This window comes from Festucalex cinctus, chromosome 4, assembly GCF_051991245.1.
Source record: "Festucalex cinctus isolate MCC-2025b chromosome 4, RoL_Fcin_1.0, whole genome shotgun sequence".
NCBI classification, from domain to species: Eukaryota; Metazoa; Chordata; class Actinopteri; order Syngnathiformes; family Syngnathidae; genus Festucalex; species Festucalex cinctus.
Genome location: NC_135414.1, coordinates 15217842 through 15237450, shown reverse-complemented (window position 1 = coordinate 15237450; position 19609 = coordinate 15217842). Strand labels below are relative to the sequence as shown.

The following is a 19609-nucleotide window of genomic DNA, read 5'->3' as shown; positions in this document are numbered from 1 at the left end:
AAATGAGCTCATGTCACTGCAATGTTGTGATGGAAACATGACTGTGTGTGTGCGTACGAGACTGTCAGATTCTATTTTATGAGTCAGAAAGTCAAATAACTTCAGTGAGCTGTCTGACTTTTTTTTTTCTTTTCGCTGTAACTTCATAACAAACAGGCAATTTTAAGGTCAGTGAGTTTTGATTAGAAACAGACAGCTTGGTCATTGCCAACAACCTTTTTATCTCTAACTATAACTGTCGTAAACCTGTGATGATTAACTTGGTTTTAACACAGTCTTGAATAGAAGCATAAGTAGAGGAAATACATATTGAAATGTGTACAATGCTCTGATGTCAAACATAGAAGGACTTTTATAACTTTCATACAAGTGTAGTAAATAGGTTAACCGGTGTTAATATGAACAGAAAATGCTCAGTCTCAACTACATATATATTACATACAGCTGTGCTTAAAAGTTAAAGTACCCTTGGGTATGTAAACTTATGGGTCATTCAAGGAATGAAGCACATTTGGGCTTCAACGTTCTTGAAAAGCACCTGCACTTTGTTGATTTTCTGCTACATATTCACCAATAACAGGTAATAAACTATCAAATGCTTGATTAGCTCATCTTACAGATGAATGGTATAATTTATATGAGGCAATTTTGTCACTCTAATCACAGCAGCAGGGATCCAAATCTTGACAAGTGTTAGCGTTCTCTCAGGAGTAGAAGCTAGCTGTTTAGCTAGCTGTTACTGCTGACCAAGAGGACAAACTTACAGTATGTAAATAAGTAAAGAAAAAAATAGGGATGTCAAAATTAAAGCGTTAACTCTGGAGATTAATTTAAATTCATTAAAGTGTTTTTTAAAAAATTAACTCAGTCAATGTGCAGCCAAACTTGGAGGAGTCACTGGCAAAAGGATGAATAACATGGACTATAGGTAGTTTTACTTTCTGATTTACTTGCTTGATGTTTGTTGGAGAACTCTAAAGTAGTTTGCACACTTCCCATATTAAAATTCAAATAACACTTTACTTGTGCGCCTTTGGCGTAGTTATTATCTCAGAGCAAAATTCCCTCCTCAAGTTCCCTCCACGGGGCCTCGAAAATCCACCCTTCTGAAATGTGCTGCTTGTGGGCACAACTAAACCTGTAAGCAAGCAAGTTCTGAGAATTATTTCTATGAGAATAAAGATGTTGTTTAACAGCTGTATTTTACACAAGTATTCTATTCAAGGATCAAAGAAAACCATTAGGACAGTCTTTGCTGATAAATATATTCTATTTCGTGATTTAACATTAATTCCCAGATTTTACTCAAGTAAATATCTTTTACAAGCTTTGAAAAAAAAAATGTAGAAACAGAATTAGGATTAAGGTGATTAATCACGATTAATTATAGAAAATTGTGCGATTAATTAATTAACAAATGTAATCGTTTGACACCACTAAAAATATATATATATATATATATATATATATATATATATATATATATATATATATATATATATATATATATATACTTAAAATAAGATAATTATTGTTATAATATATGTATTATAACAATAATTATCTTATTTTAAGTGTATTTCATTAGGTAGAGTGAAACATTGAATTAATACTAAAAAAAATAAATAAATAAAAAAAAAAAAGGTAAAAATATGAAAAACAGAAGACTTCAGTTTTGGAAAACTGGTTGATGATGTCAAGTCCAGCATATCATGTGAGTCACTGCTTTCTTCTTCAACCGTGCTAAAAAGGTTTTGGTAACATGTTGTGGGACACGTTCAATGAATTATAATTAGTATTTGAAATATTATGTTTATTAAAACAAATGTTCCCAAAGTTACTAGAGACAGCAGTGAAACAAATAACACCAAAAACTGTTTCATTTGAGGTTCAATTTGGTCGTTGGACAAGAGAAAAAATGGCATTTTAGGGGTTACTTCCAGACTTATTTGGTATTTTGAAAACTATTTTCAAGCATTCTTTTCTCTCTTTTACATCGTGTAACTCGGATATCTAATGCTTCATCTTTCTCACAGTGGTGGATACCGAACATGAGACACTTGACACATATTATTCACACATTTTCCGCTCACACATCCTCCTGAGCCCAAACAGCGCAGCTGACGCTGATAGACGCCCAGCTGTTGAGTGTGTGTGCGAAGGAAGAGTTAAGTGGGTGTGAGTCAGCTCCTGAATGAGAACTGGCGGGAACGGTGCCAGTTTCACTCCTCCTCCAGGGCACAAACTCTGGAATGTGTTTGAGGAGCACCTCTGAGATTTCTTTAATCACTTTTATTGTTCACTTGTGATGGTCCTTATCCAGCAGGCTAACGAGCTTGTGCATTTCTTGGCTATACGATACTTTCCGTGACGACTTATAAATAACTCTCCATACACACCTTTTCCCTCTGACAAACTGGGCCTTGTTTTGTTCACGCACAGGTGCACGCGCACAAACACGCTTTGGTCAAGGTCCATTGAAAATGCTAAAAATGCTTATTAAAAAACAAATTACAATGTCATGATAGATGGATATAATTAATTTCCACCCCACTAAATCCTTTTTTAACATTTACCGAATAATTGTACTGCGATTGGCTGGCAACCAGTTCAGGGTTTTGTAATACACTTTAATGCGAAATACAATTTTATTCCATTATTTGATTAATCGATGGAATAATTGATTCTAAAACTAATCGATAGTGGCAGCCCTAAATCCAGCTCACTCATGATCCTAAAGAATAGTATAAAATATGGTTAGATGGGTGTTAAAAAAAATCTAATTAGCATATTTTCAAATTCCAAATCTATTCACCCACAGCCTGTCTTTTGTCACTATGGCAATACTATGAATAAATACAGAATTAGAATCATATTGTATTGTCATTAGCACATGCATATTCATGACGTCTGTGTTCTGCATTTAACCTGTCACAGTAACGACTTAGCACGTCCTCTGCAGCTACTACATGTGCGTCCATACATTTTTATTCCCCACATTCTTTGCTACAGCTACCCCACAGCGTATGTTACTTTCCATGTTGGTTTTAAAGAGCCCACCTTTATTTTCCATCTCAGGCTTCCTGGGTTCCAGCATGGGATCGTCATAGCGAAGGCCCGTCGGGCCGTCCAGCTCGAACCCGACGCCAGCTGCACTTTAGGAACGAATGGGCGAGCTGGAGCGGCTGGTCGGTGTGCTCACGAAGCTGCGGGGCCGGTGCTGCCGTGCGCATGCGAACCTGCATCACCAGGTGAGGAACATTTCGCAATGTGTTGGGCTGATTGCGTACCAAGTAGGGATGTAACGATATCAAAACATCACGATACGATATTATCACGATATGAAGGTCACGATACGATAATTATCACGATATTGTGGGGGCGTTGGCGATATTTAAAAAAGATCACAATATTGTAAGAAAAAAAGAGAGCTTGTACTAAAAAAAACACGATATTGTGCTTTTGTACATAACAGCAATGCATATAAACCACCTACAATCTCTAATAACAATATTGAGGCACTTACTTGCTAATGAAAGCACACATTGATCGCTTCACAAGCAACTTAGGTTCCCCTTCATCTGACAATTAGCATAGATTTTAAACATAGAAGGCCAAAACATCCCTAATGAAAATTCAATTGCACTAATAAACTAGCCACTAGATGGTGCTAGAACTGCACAAATGGAAATCAACCTGACTTTTTTTAACAGATGTGTTCCTTTTAAATATTGTGAACATGACGACGACGATATTGTGGCAGTTTTAATATCACAATATCACGATATTGCCCTTATTGTGACATCCCTACGTACCAGTATTTATTTATTATTATTTTATTTATTTCTGAAAAAAAAAAAGAAACATTTCAACAGTCAACGGTTATTTCTGTGTGAACACACAAACTTCATTTTGTCCCGTTGATGTTTTTTGTGTTTGTCAGGAACCCCGTCGGTGGACCGTGCGACGGTGATCCGAGACAATACAAGATCTGCAACACTAAGGTCATTTAACATAAAGGTTTCCACACTGTACAAAATGTTCAACGCAAATATCTTTGGACTATGGCTGATGTTTGCTCTTGAAGTTGAGTACGTGGGCGTGTTCCAGGGATAAAGTTGCGGCTGCGACCTTTCAGGGTGTGACCTGGAATTTCACTGACATATTAACCTTTGCCTTGTTTCACGCAGTCACGTTGCAGTCGGGTGTCAGGGCTGCTACCGCGTTACATTCGTGAGGGGTTGTGTGTGGCTGTGTTTGGACAGGCAGTCGCCACAGCCCGTACTTGCATGTAGACGATCTGACAGATGAGTTGAAGCTTGTTTCAGAATGAACGGGAGTGCATGTTGCACTTTGTCCCTTGCCATTCAGTTCAAGTCAAGTTGTACAGTAAATAGCCACACTTTCCAGATCTGTTTTCAGCCCGGAACACATTATCTGTGCAGCTGCATATTAGATGTCATTTAGTTCCCAAAGGCCTCATTTGCAAGTTAATTTACTTTTAGGATTTGCCTGGGTTGGAAATAAACCGAGTAGTATAGCCTTAATCCGCCTTGAATGTTTGTGCAGGAATGCCCTCCTGGCTCACCAGATTTCCGAGAGATGCAATGTGCTGCTTTCAATGACAGACAGTTGGTGACAGGAAACTCCTTCAGATGGACGACCTTTCATGGAGGTCAGTAAGAAAACTTTCTATCACTTGTATGTGATGGGAACCAAATTGACATCTATTGTTTGGTTGTTTCTGATAAGTTGACAATCTAGTTTCATGCTAAAAATTATGTTGGAAATGTGATTATTCCATTGTCCCATTAGTAACTTATTTCATCAATCACACTTATATAATGTAGGTTTTTACTAGGGGCGTGTTAAAAAAATCGATATGGCAATACATCATTGCGGGCCTCATTACAATACACGTACCGATACGCAGGCACCCGAATCGATATTGCTCATTGATTTTAAATAGGCAGTTAAAGCAAGGTTGCCTTTGCAGCTTGCATTGTTTTTAACAAGCAGCGTCTTTGAAGTTAATTGTCTTCAATTAGTCCACTTGTCGCATAAGCTAGCGGAGGAGCGGAGTGGGGGAGCAGACGAAAGGGACATGAGTGCCTTGGGTGTTTAGTTTGCATTGTGTCCTAAAATAGCCGACCAATGATTGGATACTGTGTCTTGCTGAGAAAAATTAAAACAGAGGAAGAATATCAATATTTATTTACTTTTAAACTTAGCATGGTATATGTTTTTAAATGTACCAATTTTTCTATACTTTGTGTTAAAAACAAAATAGAATGTGCTACATGAAAAAAATGCTGTTTATATTTACCAAAATATTTCAAATAAGCACATTTTAAAGCTGCTAACAAAAACATGTTTGCCATCCAGCATAAATAAAATATCATTTAGGGATACATATGACTGTTATAATAAAAAAGCAAGTAAATTAATGTAAAATATTGGGATACGTATCGCCTTGAAGATCATGTATTGGGATATATATGTATTGCGATACATATCATATCATATGTATTGTATCGTGAGGTTGTTGGCAATGCGCAGCCCTAGTTTTTACAGTACCCCTAAAGCAGTCTTTCTCAAATTGGGGGGTGGGTGTTGGCATATGACCCCATTGTGCATGTTTGTTTGTTTGTTTGTTTTGCTATACTAGAATAAAGTGTAGGTGGCGGTATTATGCTCATTGTCAGAGTGCACAAGGAGTATTAGTTTCTCTGTTAATTTATAATTTAAGAGACAAATGATTTTGCGATCATTTTTATGTGACGTAAAACATTAAATGAATGAATGAATGACATTGTCGTCCTCTCCACAGTGTAATGGCGCTAAATGAAGAAAACACTTTTGCACCTCCTCGGTCTTTAAGCCCGCTTTGTGATAATGTCATTTTCTCGCAACTGTTAGTAAACTGCTATGTTCTTGGTGCAAATCCATCGCCATGTTTGGTAATTTGCACTTGTATATCATTAGAGCAATATCCTTAGTGAATAGGACGCTAACAGGGCGCAAGCTGCCGGTGCAGAAGTGGAGAATTTTTTGCCGCTGTTAGGGGACGCAGCGCATTCTTAGTTGGTTTGTTAAAAGAATTGTTAAAATTCATAGGCCTATTTAGAGACCATGCACATACTATAGTGATGTCTTAGTTGTCAGGTATGTTTTCCATTTTTAGCCTGTTGATGATCAGTAAAACATTCTGCAACCCAATTAAAAGCAACAAGCCAATGACTGAACATCTCCCCTACCAGGTTCCAACCCATGTGAGCTCAGCTGCCTGGCCTTGGGTCATAACTTCTACTACAACTTTGGCCGTGTGCTTGATGGCACATCTTGTGATAAAGTGCCTGGAGCTGTGTGTGTCAACGGACGCTGTCTGGTGAGAGCAAACGTAAAAGTGTCTCTGACTTGTAATCTGCTTGTAAAGTGCAATTTTTTTTAACTTTGTGCAACACTTACAGCAGAAAAAGGGTGTATAAACTGTCATTCTTGGTGATACAAATCCACACATCTGTTATTGGAAGACAACATGGCAAAAATAATGACAAATGTCTAAGTACATGTGTCTCTGCAAATGCTTATGTACAAGTAGCCCACATTTAGCACACCTTCCAAATAAATAGATCTTACTCATCTAAAATTATGAGTTGATTCTCAGTTCTAATGGTTGTTCTCTTCAAAACATCCATCCATCCATCCATCCATGCATCCATCCATCTTCTGCTGCTTATCCGAGGTCGGGTCGCGGGGTCAGCAGCTTTAGGAGGGAAACCCAGACCTCCCTCTCCCCTGCCACTTCAACCAGCTCCACGGGCGGGATCCCAAGGCGTTCCCAGGCCAGCCGAGAGACATAGTCTCTCCAGTGTGTCCTTGGTTGTCCCCGGGGCCTCCCGCCAGTGGGACATGCCCGGAACACCTCTCCTAGGAGGCGTCCAGGAGGCATCCAAACCAGATGCCCGAGCCGTCTCAGCTGGCTCCTCTCAACGCGGAGGAGCAGCGGCTCGATTCTGAGTCCCTCCCGGATGACCGAGCTTCTCACCCGATCTCTAAGGGAGAGCCCGGACACCCTGCGGAGGAAACTCATTTCGGCCGCTTGTTCCGGGATCTCGTTCTTTCGGTCACGACCCACAGCTCGTGGCCATAGGTGAGGGTTGGAATGTAGATTGACCGGTAAATCGAGAGCTTTGCCTTTTGGCTCAGCTCTTTCTTCACCACGACGACCCGATACAGAGACCGCATCACTGCAGACGCTGCACCGATCCGGCTGTCGATCTCTCGCTACATCTTACCCTCACTCGTGAGCAAGACCCCAGGATAATCACTTGGGGCAGGATCTCATCCCTGACTTGGAGAGGGAAAGCCACCCTTTTCCGACTGAGGACTGTGGTCTCGGATTTGGAGGTGCTGATCTTCATCCCAACCACTCGGCTGCGAACCGCTCCAGTGAGAGTTGGAGATCACGGTTGATGAAGCCAACAGCACCACATCGCCTGCAAAAAGCAGAGATGCAATGCTGAGGCCACCATACCAGACCCTCTCAAAGCCTCGGCTGCGCCTAGAAATTCTGTCTATAAAAGTTATGAACAGAATCGGTGACAAAGGGCAGCCTTGGGGGAGTCCAACCCTCACTGGAAAAGAATCCGACTTACTGCCGGCAATGCAGACCAAATTCTGACACTGGTCGTACAGGGACCGAACCGCCCGTATCAGGGACATGCTCATGCCGCAAATCCAATGACATGACTACAAAGTCGATCATCAAACTGCGGCCCAGGGTGCCCTGGTGCCAAGTGCATGTTTGAACATGGTGTTCGTTATGGTCAATCCGTGACGAGCACAGAAGTCCAATAACAGAACACCGCTCGGGTTCTGATCGGGGGTGCCGTCCCTCCCAATCACGCCCCTCCAGGTCTCACTGTCATTGCTCATGTGTGCGTTGAAGTCCCCGAGCATGAATTCCTAGGAACATTTGATAAATTCATGACAGTAATTGACAATCAGGTGGAATCAGAACTTGACTTATGAAGGAGCATGTGTGTGTGTTGTGGATGGAAACCTGTGGCCAAACAGAGAGCAGAATATATCTTTCTTTTGGTATTTTGCTCAAATAGCACATCTAGAACAGGGCACTTGTTCTGTTGTGAGATGGAACACAGCTCCTCCCAGCCAATCGAAGCGGCTCCCCTCAACCTTTTTCAAATCAGGATGGCCGAGTCGCATACACAGTGCTTGACGTGGCGGAAGCATGAGATTGACGCCGTTGCACAATGTGTTTTACATGGAACCTGCAACATCTCCCCTTGCGGATGATGCCGTTCGATGCACAAGACGTGGGCAATTGGATGCCCTGATTGTTTGATTCCTATTTATTTATTTTGTATTTTGCTGGGCCATGTTCACTCCTCAGTGTTGTGTGCACATTGTGCCTTCATACCAGGAATTAATTTCCTGTAATATACATTCATGCTTTTCAAGGGGTTTGATTACAGGCCTCCTGGAAGATTGCTTGCATCACTGGAGATGAAGGCTCAATTAAAAAACATTCACTGTAATCTATATGACAGCAAGGTTCTCCGTGGCACTATTATCACACTGTGTTTTGGAATCCATAGAGCCGCCATCTTCCCTCATTGGGCCCCTTGCTGCTGGTAAATGTTAATGAGAGGGAGAAGAAACAGAAGGTGTATGTGTGTGTGTGTGTGTGTGCGTGTGTGTGTGTGTGTGTGTGTGTGTGTGTCATCTTGAGTAGAAATGTGGTTGCGGATGACGACACAACATAAACAAAAAAGCTTGACTCTTGTCAGATAACGTGCAATTAAAAAGTGCTGAAAACAGACATCCCATCAGTTCATAATGTTTGTTGTCAGTAAACATTTCAACGTTCCTGTGCCTCGTATAGAAACCTGGCTGTGATTCCATCTTGGGTTCAAAGGAGCAAGAGGACGCCTGCATGGTCTGTGGAGGAAAAAACACCACCTGCCTTCACCACAGGAGTGTTTACCAGAGCAACGGCCTGGAGGCAGGTAGGATACACACACACACACACACACACACACACCAACACGCACACACGTCCAATAATCACCATGAGGAATCACTTTCAGACCTCCTGGGATGTCAGGACAATACCTGGCTCTTAGCTTGATTTCTCATCGCTGATGTTTAGTCATGAGGCTTTGTGAAACTTTTACGCCAAACAGAAGTTGGCTGCCTTCCAGATCGAAATTAAACTAATAACCGGTAGTCCAAAATTGACTAGATGTGTTTCCAAGTCAAGACATCCGACAGATATTGGGCTGCCTGCCACCAAAACATGGTATTTCATTTGATACTATCGAATAGGCATGTAACGATATCCAAACATCAGGATACGATATCACCATATAAAGGTCACGATACGATCATTATGACAATATTGGTTGCCGATACAAAAACTGCTTTTGTACATAACAGCAATGCATATAAACAACCTACAGTCTCTGATAAGACTTAATATTGAGGCATTTACTTGCTCATGCACGCACACATTGAGTTCCTCCACATATTGACTCGCTTCACAAGCATATTACGTTCCACTTCATCTGACGATTAATGTGGAATTCATAGAAGGGCCAAAACATGCCTTATGAAAATTAAACTACACTAAAAAAAAACAACAACAACTGGCCACCAGAGGGTGCTAGAGCTGCCCAAATGGAAATCAACCTGAGTTTTTTAACAGGTGCTGCTTTTAGTATCATGATATGACAACGACGATATTCTTACAGTTTTAATTTTGCAATATCACGATACTGCCATTATCGTTACATCCCTAACTATCGAAATATATTGTAATTAAAAGGTAAATACGTTGGAGCAGCTAAGGCAGAAAACAATTTGGATTTTGAAACAGTTTTTCTTGTAAGAAACAATGAAATAATAGATAATAATACAGGAATAATTGTTCCACGTAGTGTCCATCTAGAACTATCATACAACATGTATTCATTTTTATTCAATGTGCTTTTGTTTTCAGTAATGTTGTGACATTGTCGACAGTCACACAACTGTAAAAAGAAGTTAACCACGGCCAATTTAAAAAAAAAGAAAAAAAAAAAAAGTTTACCATGATTAACACCAAGCAGTATAGGGCTGAAAATCAGTAAAAAAATAAAAAATAAAAAAAAAATTGACAGACAGATGTCGAATAATACATACAAATAATAATAAAATACTTGTGACCTCTTTGCTGGGTCCATTTGAATAGGTCAGTAATCCCTTTAAGATATTCCCCAAAATAATTGCTCCTTGGTTGGGTCAACGTGGATGTTCTTGTTTCTTAATAAATGAAATGAACTGTTAAAAGAATTGAAGTTTTATTTTAAACTTACTTTGATGCTATTGAACAAACAGACTATGATTGGATATGTTGTTTCTGAAAAATTTTAAGTACTGTCAAATCAATCTGTATGAGATCATATTACAGTAGTATGCAGCGTCTCTTCCCGCAGAGTCAGAGCAAAATGTTTTTCGGATGGTGTTATTTTCTCCCCACAGTCTTGTCTCATTTGCATAACACATGAACAACCCTTCACATTCGCTTCTCTTAAGCCTATGGACAATTGTGATGTGCTGTCCTCTACCCTTGTTCTCACATGCTGATTTTAAGTGTAATCAACTAATACACAGTTTGAGGTGGTGTTTTGATTCTTAAACAATCAGTGAAGTGGAAGTCAAAGTTTTAAAACTATGAACTGTAAAGGGATGACAAGTAACATCTGTATGGATTTGACATCAGAGATTAGCCACTTTTGCTCTAAAATTAAGAACAATAATAAGATTCTATAAGCGTTTCCTTGAAAGACTGAAAAATACCAGATGCGAATTGTCGCTGGTTTGTGCCGTCACCTCACGGTGCCACGGTTGTGTGCGCAAGCAGGCCAGGCTGCAGGCCATAACGGGTCAATGTGAGCAAGGAGAAAACAAGCTGATAAAGTGTCTTTTGTTTGGGTGACTCGGAATCCTGGGAGGTTTTCTCCTCACCCGCAGCTGTTCTTCCAAACGGAGAGAGAATTGACGGAGGGTGGCGACACAAAACGCTCCTGCGAGGTCAGATGCTTTCAAGTTCATCAGTCTGACGTTGGAGGCTTACTGAACTTTGTGCATAGTTTCCCCTTGAAAGTGGTAAGCGGGAGCAACAAAAGCAAAAGTCTGCTCACAGTGTGACATGAATAGCGCTCATAAAAGAACGGCTTTTCACTCCGTAACAGCGGGGGAGCCATACAGAAGTCTCAGCTTTTTTTTGTTGTGACTCAGAAGTAAAATATTACCATCGAATGAATAGTTGTGATTTCAGCTCATTCATAAAATATGTGTAGAAGGGCTCTTTTAACAGTTGCTGAAAATTTGGGGTAGATATTTTTTCTATGGTACTGGTTCCTATGGATATTTGAAAGATGCAAGCACCAAAACTTTGAAACCGTTTTTCTCAAAACTACGGATTTCAACCTACCAACATTAAAATTGCTGTAATTTCTCTCAATATTTAAGGTACATCCATGTACTATATATATGTTTGAAGGGGATTCAACGTAGAATTTGAATATATGAATATCATTTTTTTTTTTTTTATTTTTTTTTTTTGGACACATGAGGACAGTATGAGTCCTATGATTGACTGGTGACCAGTCTACGTACGGTGCAGTTAGCCTTTAACCCGGAGTCAGCTGCAATACTGCAGGTCCATAAAATAAAAATTAAAAATAATTTTCTTTCACTCATTCATACTCAAAAATCTGAAAAACATTTTTGAATACTCTGTCCTTCGCTCCCAAAAACGTATTTCCACCTTTTTTTAGCATACAGAATGCTTTGATGCAGCTTCTGACATGACGAGGTGGCTTAAATCAATGGTACTTATTTAAAAAAAGAAACAGGTGGCAGCAGAGTATAAGAGATCAGCCAGTGCCATGTTGCAACAAGCTCTTTTTGTCAGTTTTCACCAGGAATATGAATATTGATAAAACTTAGCTATATTCTAATGCTAATTGCTGCAAAACGGAAACAGATTCAAATATTATTTTTTTTTCCCGGATGAAAGAAGAGATTCTAATCTCTCTTTTGGTAGGTTCCATGTTTTTATAGCAATCAGACACAATATTCTGGGGACCTTGCAAAATCTGTCAAAATCCAGTAAAACAGCTGGGAACGAAGGGCATTGCTTCGGTGAAAATGGCTGGGAGTGAATTAATTAAGTTATTTAGAAGTTGAAGTTTCCAATGGCGTGTGGTGTTCTGTTGGCTAGGAGGACCGTTTGGATACAACGAAGTTGCCAAGATACCAGCTGGAGCCACTCACATCCGAGTCACGGATAACAGCAGGAATTATCTCGGTAAGATCACGGACACGCACACACAGGCCACCTGGTCTTGTGTGTGTATCAATTTCAGGTTACTGCTATGTCGCTGACTCCATAGCTACACTTGTAAATCCGACATGTCAAATGGTTTCCTGGCCTTGCTATTACTTCCTCTCGCCCAGAGACAGTCGGGGCTCAGCAGTCCTGTCTGGCCATTGGATTGGATGTGTGGTGGCTTTTACAGGCAACATAACAACCGCCACTTCTATTCTTATCTTGTTTATGGGACCAAAATAAAAGTGGCCTAGTAATGTAGTTTGTGATGGACAAATATGAAAGCTTTATCGGGCCACCAGGGCAAAGCAGGTGAATGTGCTTGTTTCCATTATATGTCATGGAAAATCCCTTTCAGCACTTGGTCGAGACAGCTGCCTTATATGGTCATCTGGCTTATATCTTCCTTGAATGTGCTCCTGCATACACCCACTTCCCTACTTCGTTGTCATCCACTGATACAGAAAGATTACTTGAGTGAACAAGAAAGGTTTGACTCCAAAATTGCCTCTCTAAGCTCTCCAGAATGGTCGCTCCCAGTTTGTCATCAACGGTAACTGGAAGATCAGCGTCCCAGGTGAATACAATATAGCTGGAACCAAACTTCTATATCGGCGCTCAGCTGACACCTGGGAGAGCTTTGAGGTCCCGGGGCCAACCCAGGAAGACTTGCGTCTGATGGTGAGATAGCCAAAAGCACTTGGAGACCACATTTGCAACTTAAATCACACAATATCGAAACACTATACAAGACTAAAGAAAACCTTCTTTAGCTTTCTGTGGTGATCATGTGTGCAGGTTCTTGCTACAGACAGAAACCCAGGCATTGAGTATGAGTACTGGTTACCACCAGATCAGTACGACCTCCACCATGGGAGAAGTCCACTGCGTCAGGCTCACCACAGTGCCAGCTACCTCCCGAGGGCGCAACCCACCATTAAAACCACAACCACCACTATGCGGCCATCCCCAGTGAGCAGCCGGCCCCACTGGTGTAAGTCTCCTTTATTTAGTACTCATCACTAACTAAAATAAAATATTTTCATTTATCAGTCTGCATCAACTTTTGAATAATAGTATTTTGCCATCACATTATTCATGTACAGTACTGTAATGAACAGTAACTCCATATTTGTCTATATTCTAGGGGTGAAAGGAATCCTGGAGTAATTCGAGTGCCACAAAAAAAAAATATGCTCGTAACAACCCATTACCCTTTAGTATTTTTTTTATTGATAAAAACCAACAAAAGATCAATTCAGCAATATCAATGAGAGGAATTGATGTAGGCATCAACCTTTTTGAAACTAATTCAGTCACTGGTTCGATCATTATTTTTCCAAAGTAAATGTTTGCAAATGTCTTATTTTGACTAAATACAAAAGATAGTCAGTCTACTCTGATGAATAACTACAGAAATCAGAGAATAATTACTGTTGAGAGACTGAAATTGCAGGATTTGGACAATTTCATTTTAAACAATGGCTCTAAACGATTACTCAATTATTAAAATAGTTGTCGTTAATTTTGGCAGCTCTAAATCTAACCTACCAAATATGTGGACATCAATAGCTTGGTATGCTTTTATTTTGAAGTTGATCCCAGGAGTGTGTCACAGCACAATGGTTGACTTCACTTGTCTTCTTGTACAGTAAATGGGGCGTCACAGACTCTTGCCCAAACGTTAACAACGCAACATTATGTCATCCTGAAATCAAGTTAAGCCAAAAAACAAAACTAATATTGTATTATAGAGTGCCTGTTGCCAGCGTTTAGCAACAGCTCAAGCATTAGCGGCTAGCAGCATTAGTAGCTAGCAGCTAGATGCTAAACAAGTGCCCTTATATAGACTGGCATGGGCTATTGGATTATTTTTAAAAGGCAGTTTATAGGCAAAAAAGACTGCACACTTTAATACTGTCAGCCTGACACAGTTTAGTTGCCATTCATACTGTTTACTTTTGAACAAATACTCAAATGTGCTGTTTTAGCCAGAAAAATCACTACTGTGTTCTGACATCACAAAAATCTATGGGGAGACTTTTGTCTAAAATATCAGTTACTCATGTTTTAGAAAGGAAAATGGTTTGTTGCTAAGTAGAGTCTAAATTTAGTTGGTTGTTCATTATTAAGTGGAAGCTTGTGGGGTTTTTTTTGTTGTTTTTTTGTTTTTTTTGTCTGTAACTACGGTTGATGTACCCTTGAGCAAGGGATTGGAACAACCCCAGACTCAACCTTAGGGACAAACATCATCACTCTGACACCTCTGACACCTCTCTTTGCATACCAGCATATTAATAATAGCAATAATAATGAGGCTTCTGCCAAGTTTTTTCAATGTGTTTGTTTTCAAGCTACTGAACCCACCACTTGTGTTCTAGATGACTGATAAGAGTCCCAACTCTTTAACCTCTTTTAGTCAGAGTCGTTGAGGTCACAGGTCGCTGACCTGCCTGGCCATCATATCAGTCTTGAGGGTCACATGAGTCAAGAGCCTCTTGTACTACACAGAGAAGCAAATGAGATTTGTCTGCTTCTGTTATCACACTTAACTGACTTCTCCAAGTGCCTTTTCAATTTAAAATCCCTTCTTACCACCATGATCATTGGCTAAAGACCCTTTTTTACGAAAAGCTTTCGTGACATTTCGTCCAATATGTATGTAATATTGAACAAAATGACGGGTAAAAAGTAACAGTGTATAATGTGCAGAACATTGATTGACCATAATGTATGCAATACACAGTATGTAAACATGATCAACAGTGTGCATGGCCACACATTCGTGACAATGAAAACATGTGGGTGGCTGATGATGAGTGTGAGGGAAAAAAAGAATTATTAAAATGTGCAGGCTGTTTGCTACTGCTAAAGAATGCATCTGTTTTCTGTTTCCAGATAAGCCTGTTGTACACATGTGCAGTGTCCCTTGTTTAAATATTAAACTCCACAATCTTTCCAACAATGCAAAACATGGCGTCGGGAGACAGGCCTTCGAATTTTATGACAATGGGATCAATATGCAAACAAATAAAATCTTCAAGTTCAGTTTTTAATCCTACAAACGTTTAGTGTTATCCTTTACTCACTCATTACGAGCTCCATGGATATTAAAGAGGAAGTCAACCTAAAAATTATATTCTATGCAGCCCTACTACTTTAAACACGATATTCGGATTAATCCTGCCTTTGTGGATATGAATATAATATGAATTAAGCAGCAAAATCCACCTGTTTTTATTCATTTCATGGGGTGGCCAATCACAGCTCCATTTGACAATGTCACATGACCAAACTCAGAAACCAGATGAGCTTTGATTGGTCATTACCTGAGCCTTAAGCAACTGTGATGTCATTTTCAGTCGACAGCAAATGGAAGATCACCGCACACCGGGCTCTGGGTGGCGGCGTGGTTATCATCTCTTGCTTTCAATGCAGGCGGTGTGGGTTCGCTTCCCCACCCGGGAGACCGTGTTTGTATGTGTGCATGTTTGTGTGAGTGTGTGTACTTAAAAAAATAAAATAAAAATGGGAGAAAACGGATGGTTTTTGTTGCTTAATTCATGTTATATGAACACAATATTAATGAGAATGTCACACACTCTAAAAAGAGAATTGTTGAACCAATTAAAGATTATAAATTGAATTGTTGACCAACTTAATAAAATTTAACGATTTTAGATCCAGATTAAGAGCACTTGAGACAGCCTCATTGATTTGTAACTGTGTTATATAATTTTTACGTGATTGTAAGTGAAACTTTTATTTGTAACTGTAATGTAAACTGTTTTGCTGCCTCTTGGCCAGGACTCCCTTGAAAAAGAGGTTTTTAATCTCAATGGGACTATCCTGGTTAAATAAAGGTTAAAAAAAAAAAAATGGTTTCATTTGATAACACAGGATTGAATTCAATTAATCCAAAGTTAATTAATTTATTATGAGTTCATTAAACTCAATATATTCATTTGGGATTAATTTTGGCTTAATTTAAGATTACAAATTTAATTGTTGACCAATTTAATTCAAGTGAACATTCATCCATCCATTTTCTTAACCGCTTACTCCTCAAAATGGTCATTTGAGGGCGATTGACCAATCAATTAACCTGCAAAATATCTCTTTCACTTTTTTTGTCCATCCATCCATCCATCCATTGTCTTAACCGCTTGCTCCTCACAAGGGTCGCGGGGGTGCTGGAGCCAATCCCAGCTGGCTTTGGGAAGTCGGTGGGGTACACCCTCAACTGGTTGACAGCCAATCGCAGGGCACACAGAGACGAACAACCATTACTTGTTGCAGTATAAATTGTTTTGACATTCATTAGACCTCTTCCCAATTTAATAACATTGGTAAATATAATCGTTTTCATGTTTAATCGAGAGTTCACTGAAATTAAGAGTCTACAATAAAGCTCTTCTTGATGTTCCTATCATAGGTGGTTGAAAATAAATCTTATTTAGAAGTGTGACATTTGTAACAACTTTGTGTCTTTTATGGCAATCAGTTGCAAGGCCGCTGAAGCCACCTCGGCCCCCATCCCGCCATCCCATTTTGCCTCGCCTGGAACGAGAGGAGAACCATCGCAACCTGCTGCCTCAACCCTCGCCTGGAAGTAAGTCGATCCCGTCAACATTTGAACCACGACAACACTGGCTTTAAATGCCAAGTGTGACGAATAAAGTGTTTGGACACTTCCAGGAAACTGTGGCGTGTGTCTATGGATGATTTCTGTTCATTTTGTCCTGCAGAGCATTGTGGGAAATGTCGCAGGGTTAAAGGTCGAAGAGAGCGCCAGAGGCAGTATTGCCAGAAGGATTTTAGTAAGTCGTAGCATTTGATTGTTTTTTTTTTTTTAACAATGTCAGTTTTAATCTGAAAATTCTCCTCCAACCAATCAGTTTTCCGGGCCAGAGTCTTGGGAAAGCTGTACAGAGGAGAGGAGACGCGTTACGACGTCCAGATCCTCCATTCGTACCGGAACAGCTTCCGCCTGGAGCACCGTGAGTTCCTTTGGGTGCCGAATGTGTGCGACTGCCCCAACCTGGAGCAGGGCAAGCAGTATATACTGATGGTGCGCCGACATATCAACTACGAGCGCACACTCAACCGCATCCTGCTGGAAGAGGACAGTTACGCGGTGCCGTACAGACCCAGAGAGGACGAGATGGTGCGGCAACTGGAGAGCTTGTGCAACAACAGGGGACAGAAATATCCTGCGGCGTGAAGCGACTCAACGTTTGCTTTTGTGGATGTTCAAAACATTCATCAATCCGAGCCCTGATGAATACGAGAGCGTTGTCGCTGGTGAGAAATGGCAGCCGGATGGAACACTCCATAATAAGAAACCAAAGAGACTACAAGTTTATTTAAAAGCCTGCATGGTTTACTATTATACACAGCACTTTAGGTGAGCACCTGCAGCCACCTGTAAACGCATACGTACCAAAGCGCATTGACTGAAATAGGCCCACGTCAATGCTCATTTTCTTTATACACAATATTATTTTTTTTAACAACTTTAAGGAAAAATCCACCTCTTACCGCTGTTCCATAAACATGGCTAAAGGATCTATAACAAGCTACCGTCAACAACTGCATAAGTCAACTTCAAGCTACAACTACACTTTATATTTTATGTGGCTTTGATTTGGACAAGTTTGCTGAATTTTTGAAAGCGTCAAGAACAATTTATTTACAGTGACAATTATTTATATGGGGGCACTAATCATATTACATTCAGTGTTCAAGTCTCAAGTGCAGTGCAGCTAATATACCAGCCAGTAAAACAGCCTAAATTCCTTTGTTGACCACCCTAAGTGAAAGTGAAAGCCAACCCTCTCAAAACAAAATCTTGACAATATGTTCAATGCATCCTCACTAGTCTAAATACAATATTTTGGTGAATATTGTGTTAGTGGAATATGAGTTAAGCAGCAAAATTCAGCAGTTTTTGTCACTATCAGAAGGCGGCGAGTGAAAATGACATAACATGACTGTGATGTCATCTTCAGTCGACAGCAAGTGGCAAAATGGTTGCTCCCTGAGATGGATTAAAAACGGCTGGGTTTTGCTTCATAACTCATATTCCACAAATGTAATATGAATCAGAATGTCATGTTTAGACTAGTGAGGTCACTTATAACAAATTGTCAGAAAATATTTAAGTTTGATTCCCACTTTAACAAGAAAACTGAAAGAAAGCTTGTGTTGCAACGTGGAACTTCATCATCAGTACAATGAATGGATGTTTGTGAGGTGGATTTTTCTTTGAAGCATCGCTCAATGTTTTGTAACATGGTTATGATACTTACATTTATGTATGTTTATAAACGTCAACCAAAACACAGCTTTGTGGAACATGTGTGACATTTTTTTCATTGATGTCACGGCCTGTTGTGTTGCGTGGCAAATGAGGAGGTAATTTGCTGTATTTTATTGAATGGCACTGATTCACTTCAGAAATCCAATATAGTATGTATCATTATTTTTGAAAGTTATTGTGTGCCTTATGTGTTCTAAATTGCATATTACTTCATAGACCTCATCTCTGTGTGCCAAAATAATACATGCAGTATTTGCAATTAAAGCTTATTTCTCATAACTTAAGAATTCCACTGACAAATGGATTGAATGGGCCTTTAAATAAAGCAAGACTAAAAAAAAAATACGTAATTGTGGTATCAGATTGTGGTTTGAATTGTTCAGATTCAATAGATATATATTACAAACAAACTTAAATGTGACTTGTTTCATTTCATTTCTTCAACTTGCTCTCAGATGTAGTTGAAATTATCCTACAAAAATTAAACACTGTAATCAAATCATTTGTCTTTCCTAAACTCATTAAGTTCTCTGTAGAATGATTATTATTTTTTTGGATGATTACATCCTTTCGCTGATTTATTCCTCATCAATAATTCTCACGTACAATGCAGTTATTTCCAGAATTCCTCTGTGCTACATGACTGCACATATTGATCTTCTCTAGGAAGCAGAGGGGTGAGTTGCCAGGCAGATGGTGGAACTTTAAGATAATGATGCTAAAGCTGAACCGCTATAACGGCTCCATTATTCATGACTTATTTAGCAATTACTTGGCGGGCCGCTAGGGGGAGCGCCTCATAAGAGTGGCGGGAAAATGTACCGAAGTCTTCAGGCGAAGAAGACTCATGATGTTTTGACTTTTTGAAGCACATAATTTTTGAGGAA

General features: G+C 39.7%; 1 protein-coding gene across 2 annotated transcripts in view; it reads left to right on the top strand.

The window, feature by feature from the left end:
* The window catches only part of adamtsl5 (ADAMTS like 5), a 35098-nt gene extending 15877 nt beyond the window's left edge, over nucleotides 1-19221 (top strand). For both annotated transcript variants that reach the window (XM_077519169.1, XM_077519170.1), the window contains 11 exons: nucleotides 3079-3251; nucleotides 3944-4004; nucleotides 4570-4675; nucleotides 6261-6388; nucleotides 8909-9032; nucleotides 12293-12379; nucleotides 12918-13081; nucleotides 13199-13394; nucleotides 16905-17012; nucleotides 17149-17220; nucleotides 17299-19221. In XM_077519169.1, the coding sequence (XP_077375295.1) occupies nucleotides 3079-3251; nucleotides 3944-4004; nucleotides 4570-4675; nucleotides 6261-6388; nucleotides 8909-9032; nucleotides 12293-12379; nucleotides 12918-13081; nucleotides 13199-13394; nucleotides 16905-17012; nucleotides 17149-17220; nucleotides 17299-17624 (1545 nt within the window). In that variant the 3' untranslated portion in view covers nucleotides 17625-19221. The remainder of the gene's footprint in view (nucleotides 1-3078; nucleotides 3252-3943; nucleotides 4005-4569; nucleotides 4676-6260; nucleotides 6389-8908; nucleotides 9033-12292; nucleotides 12380-12917; nucleotides 13082-13198; nucleotides 13395-16904; nucleotides 17013-17148; nucleotides 17221-17298) is intronic.
* The last annotated feature ends 388 nt before the right edge of the window (nucleotides 19222-19609 follow it).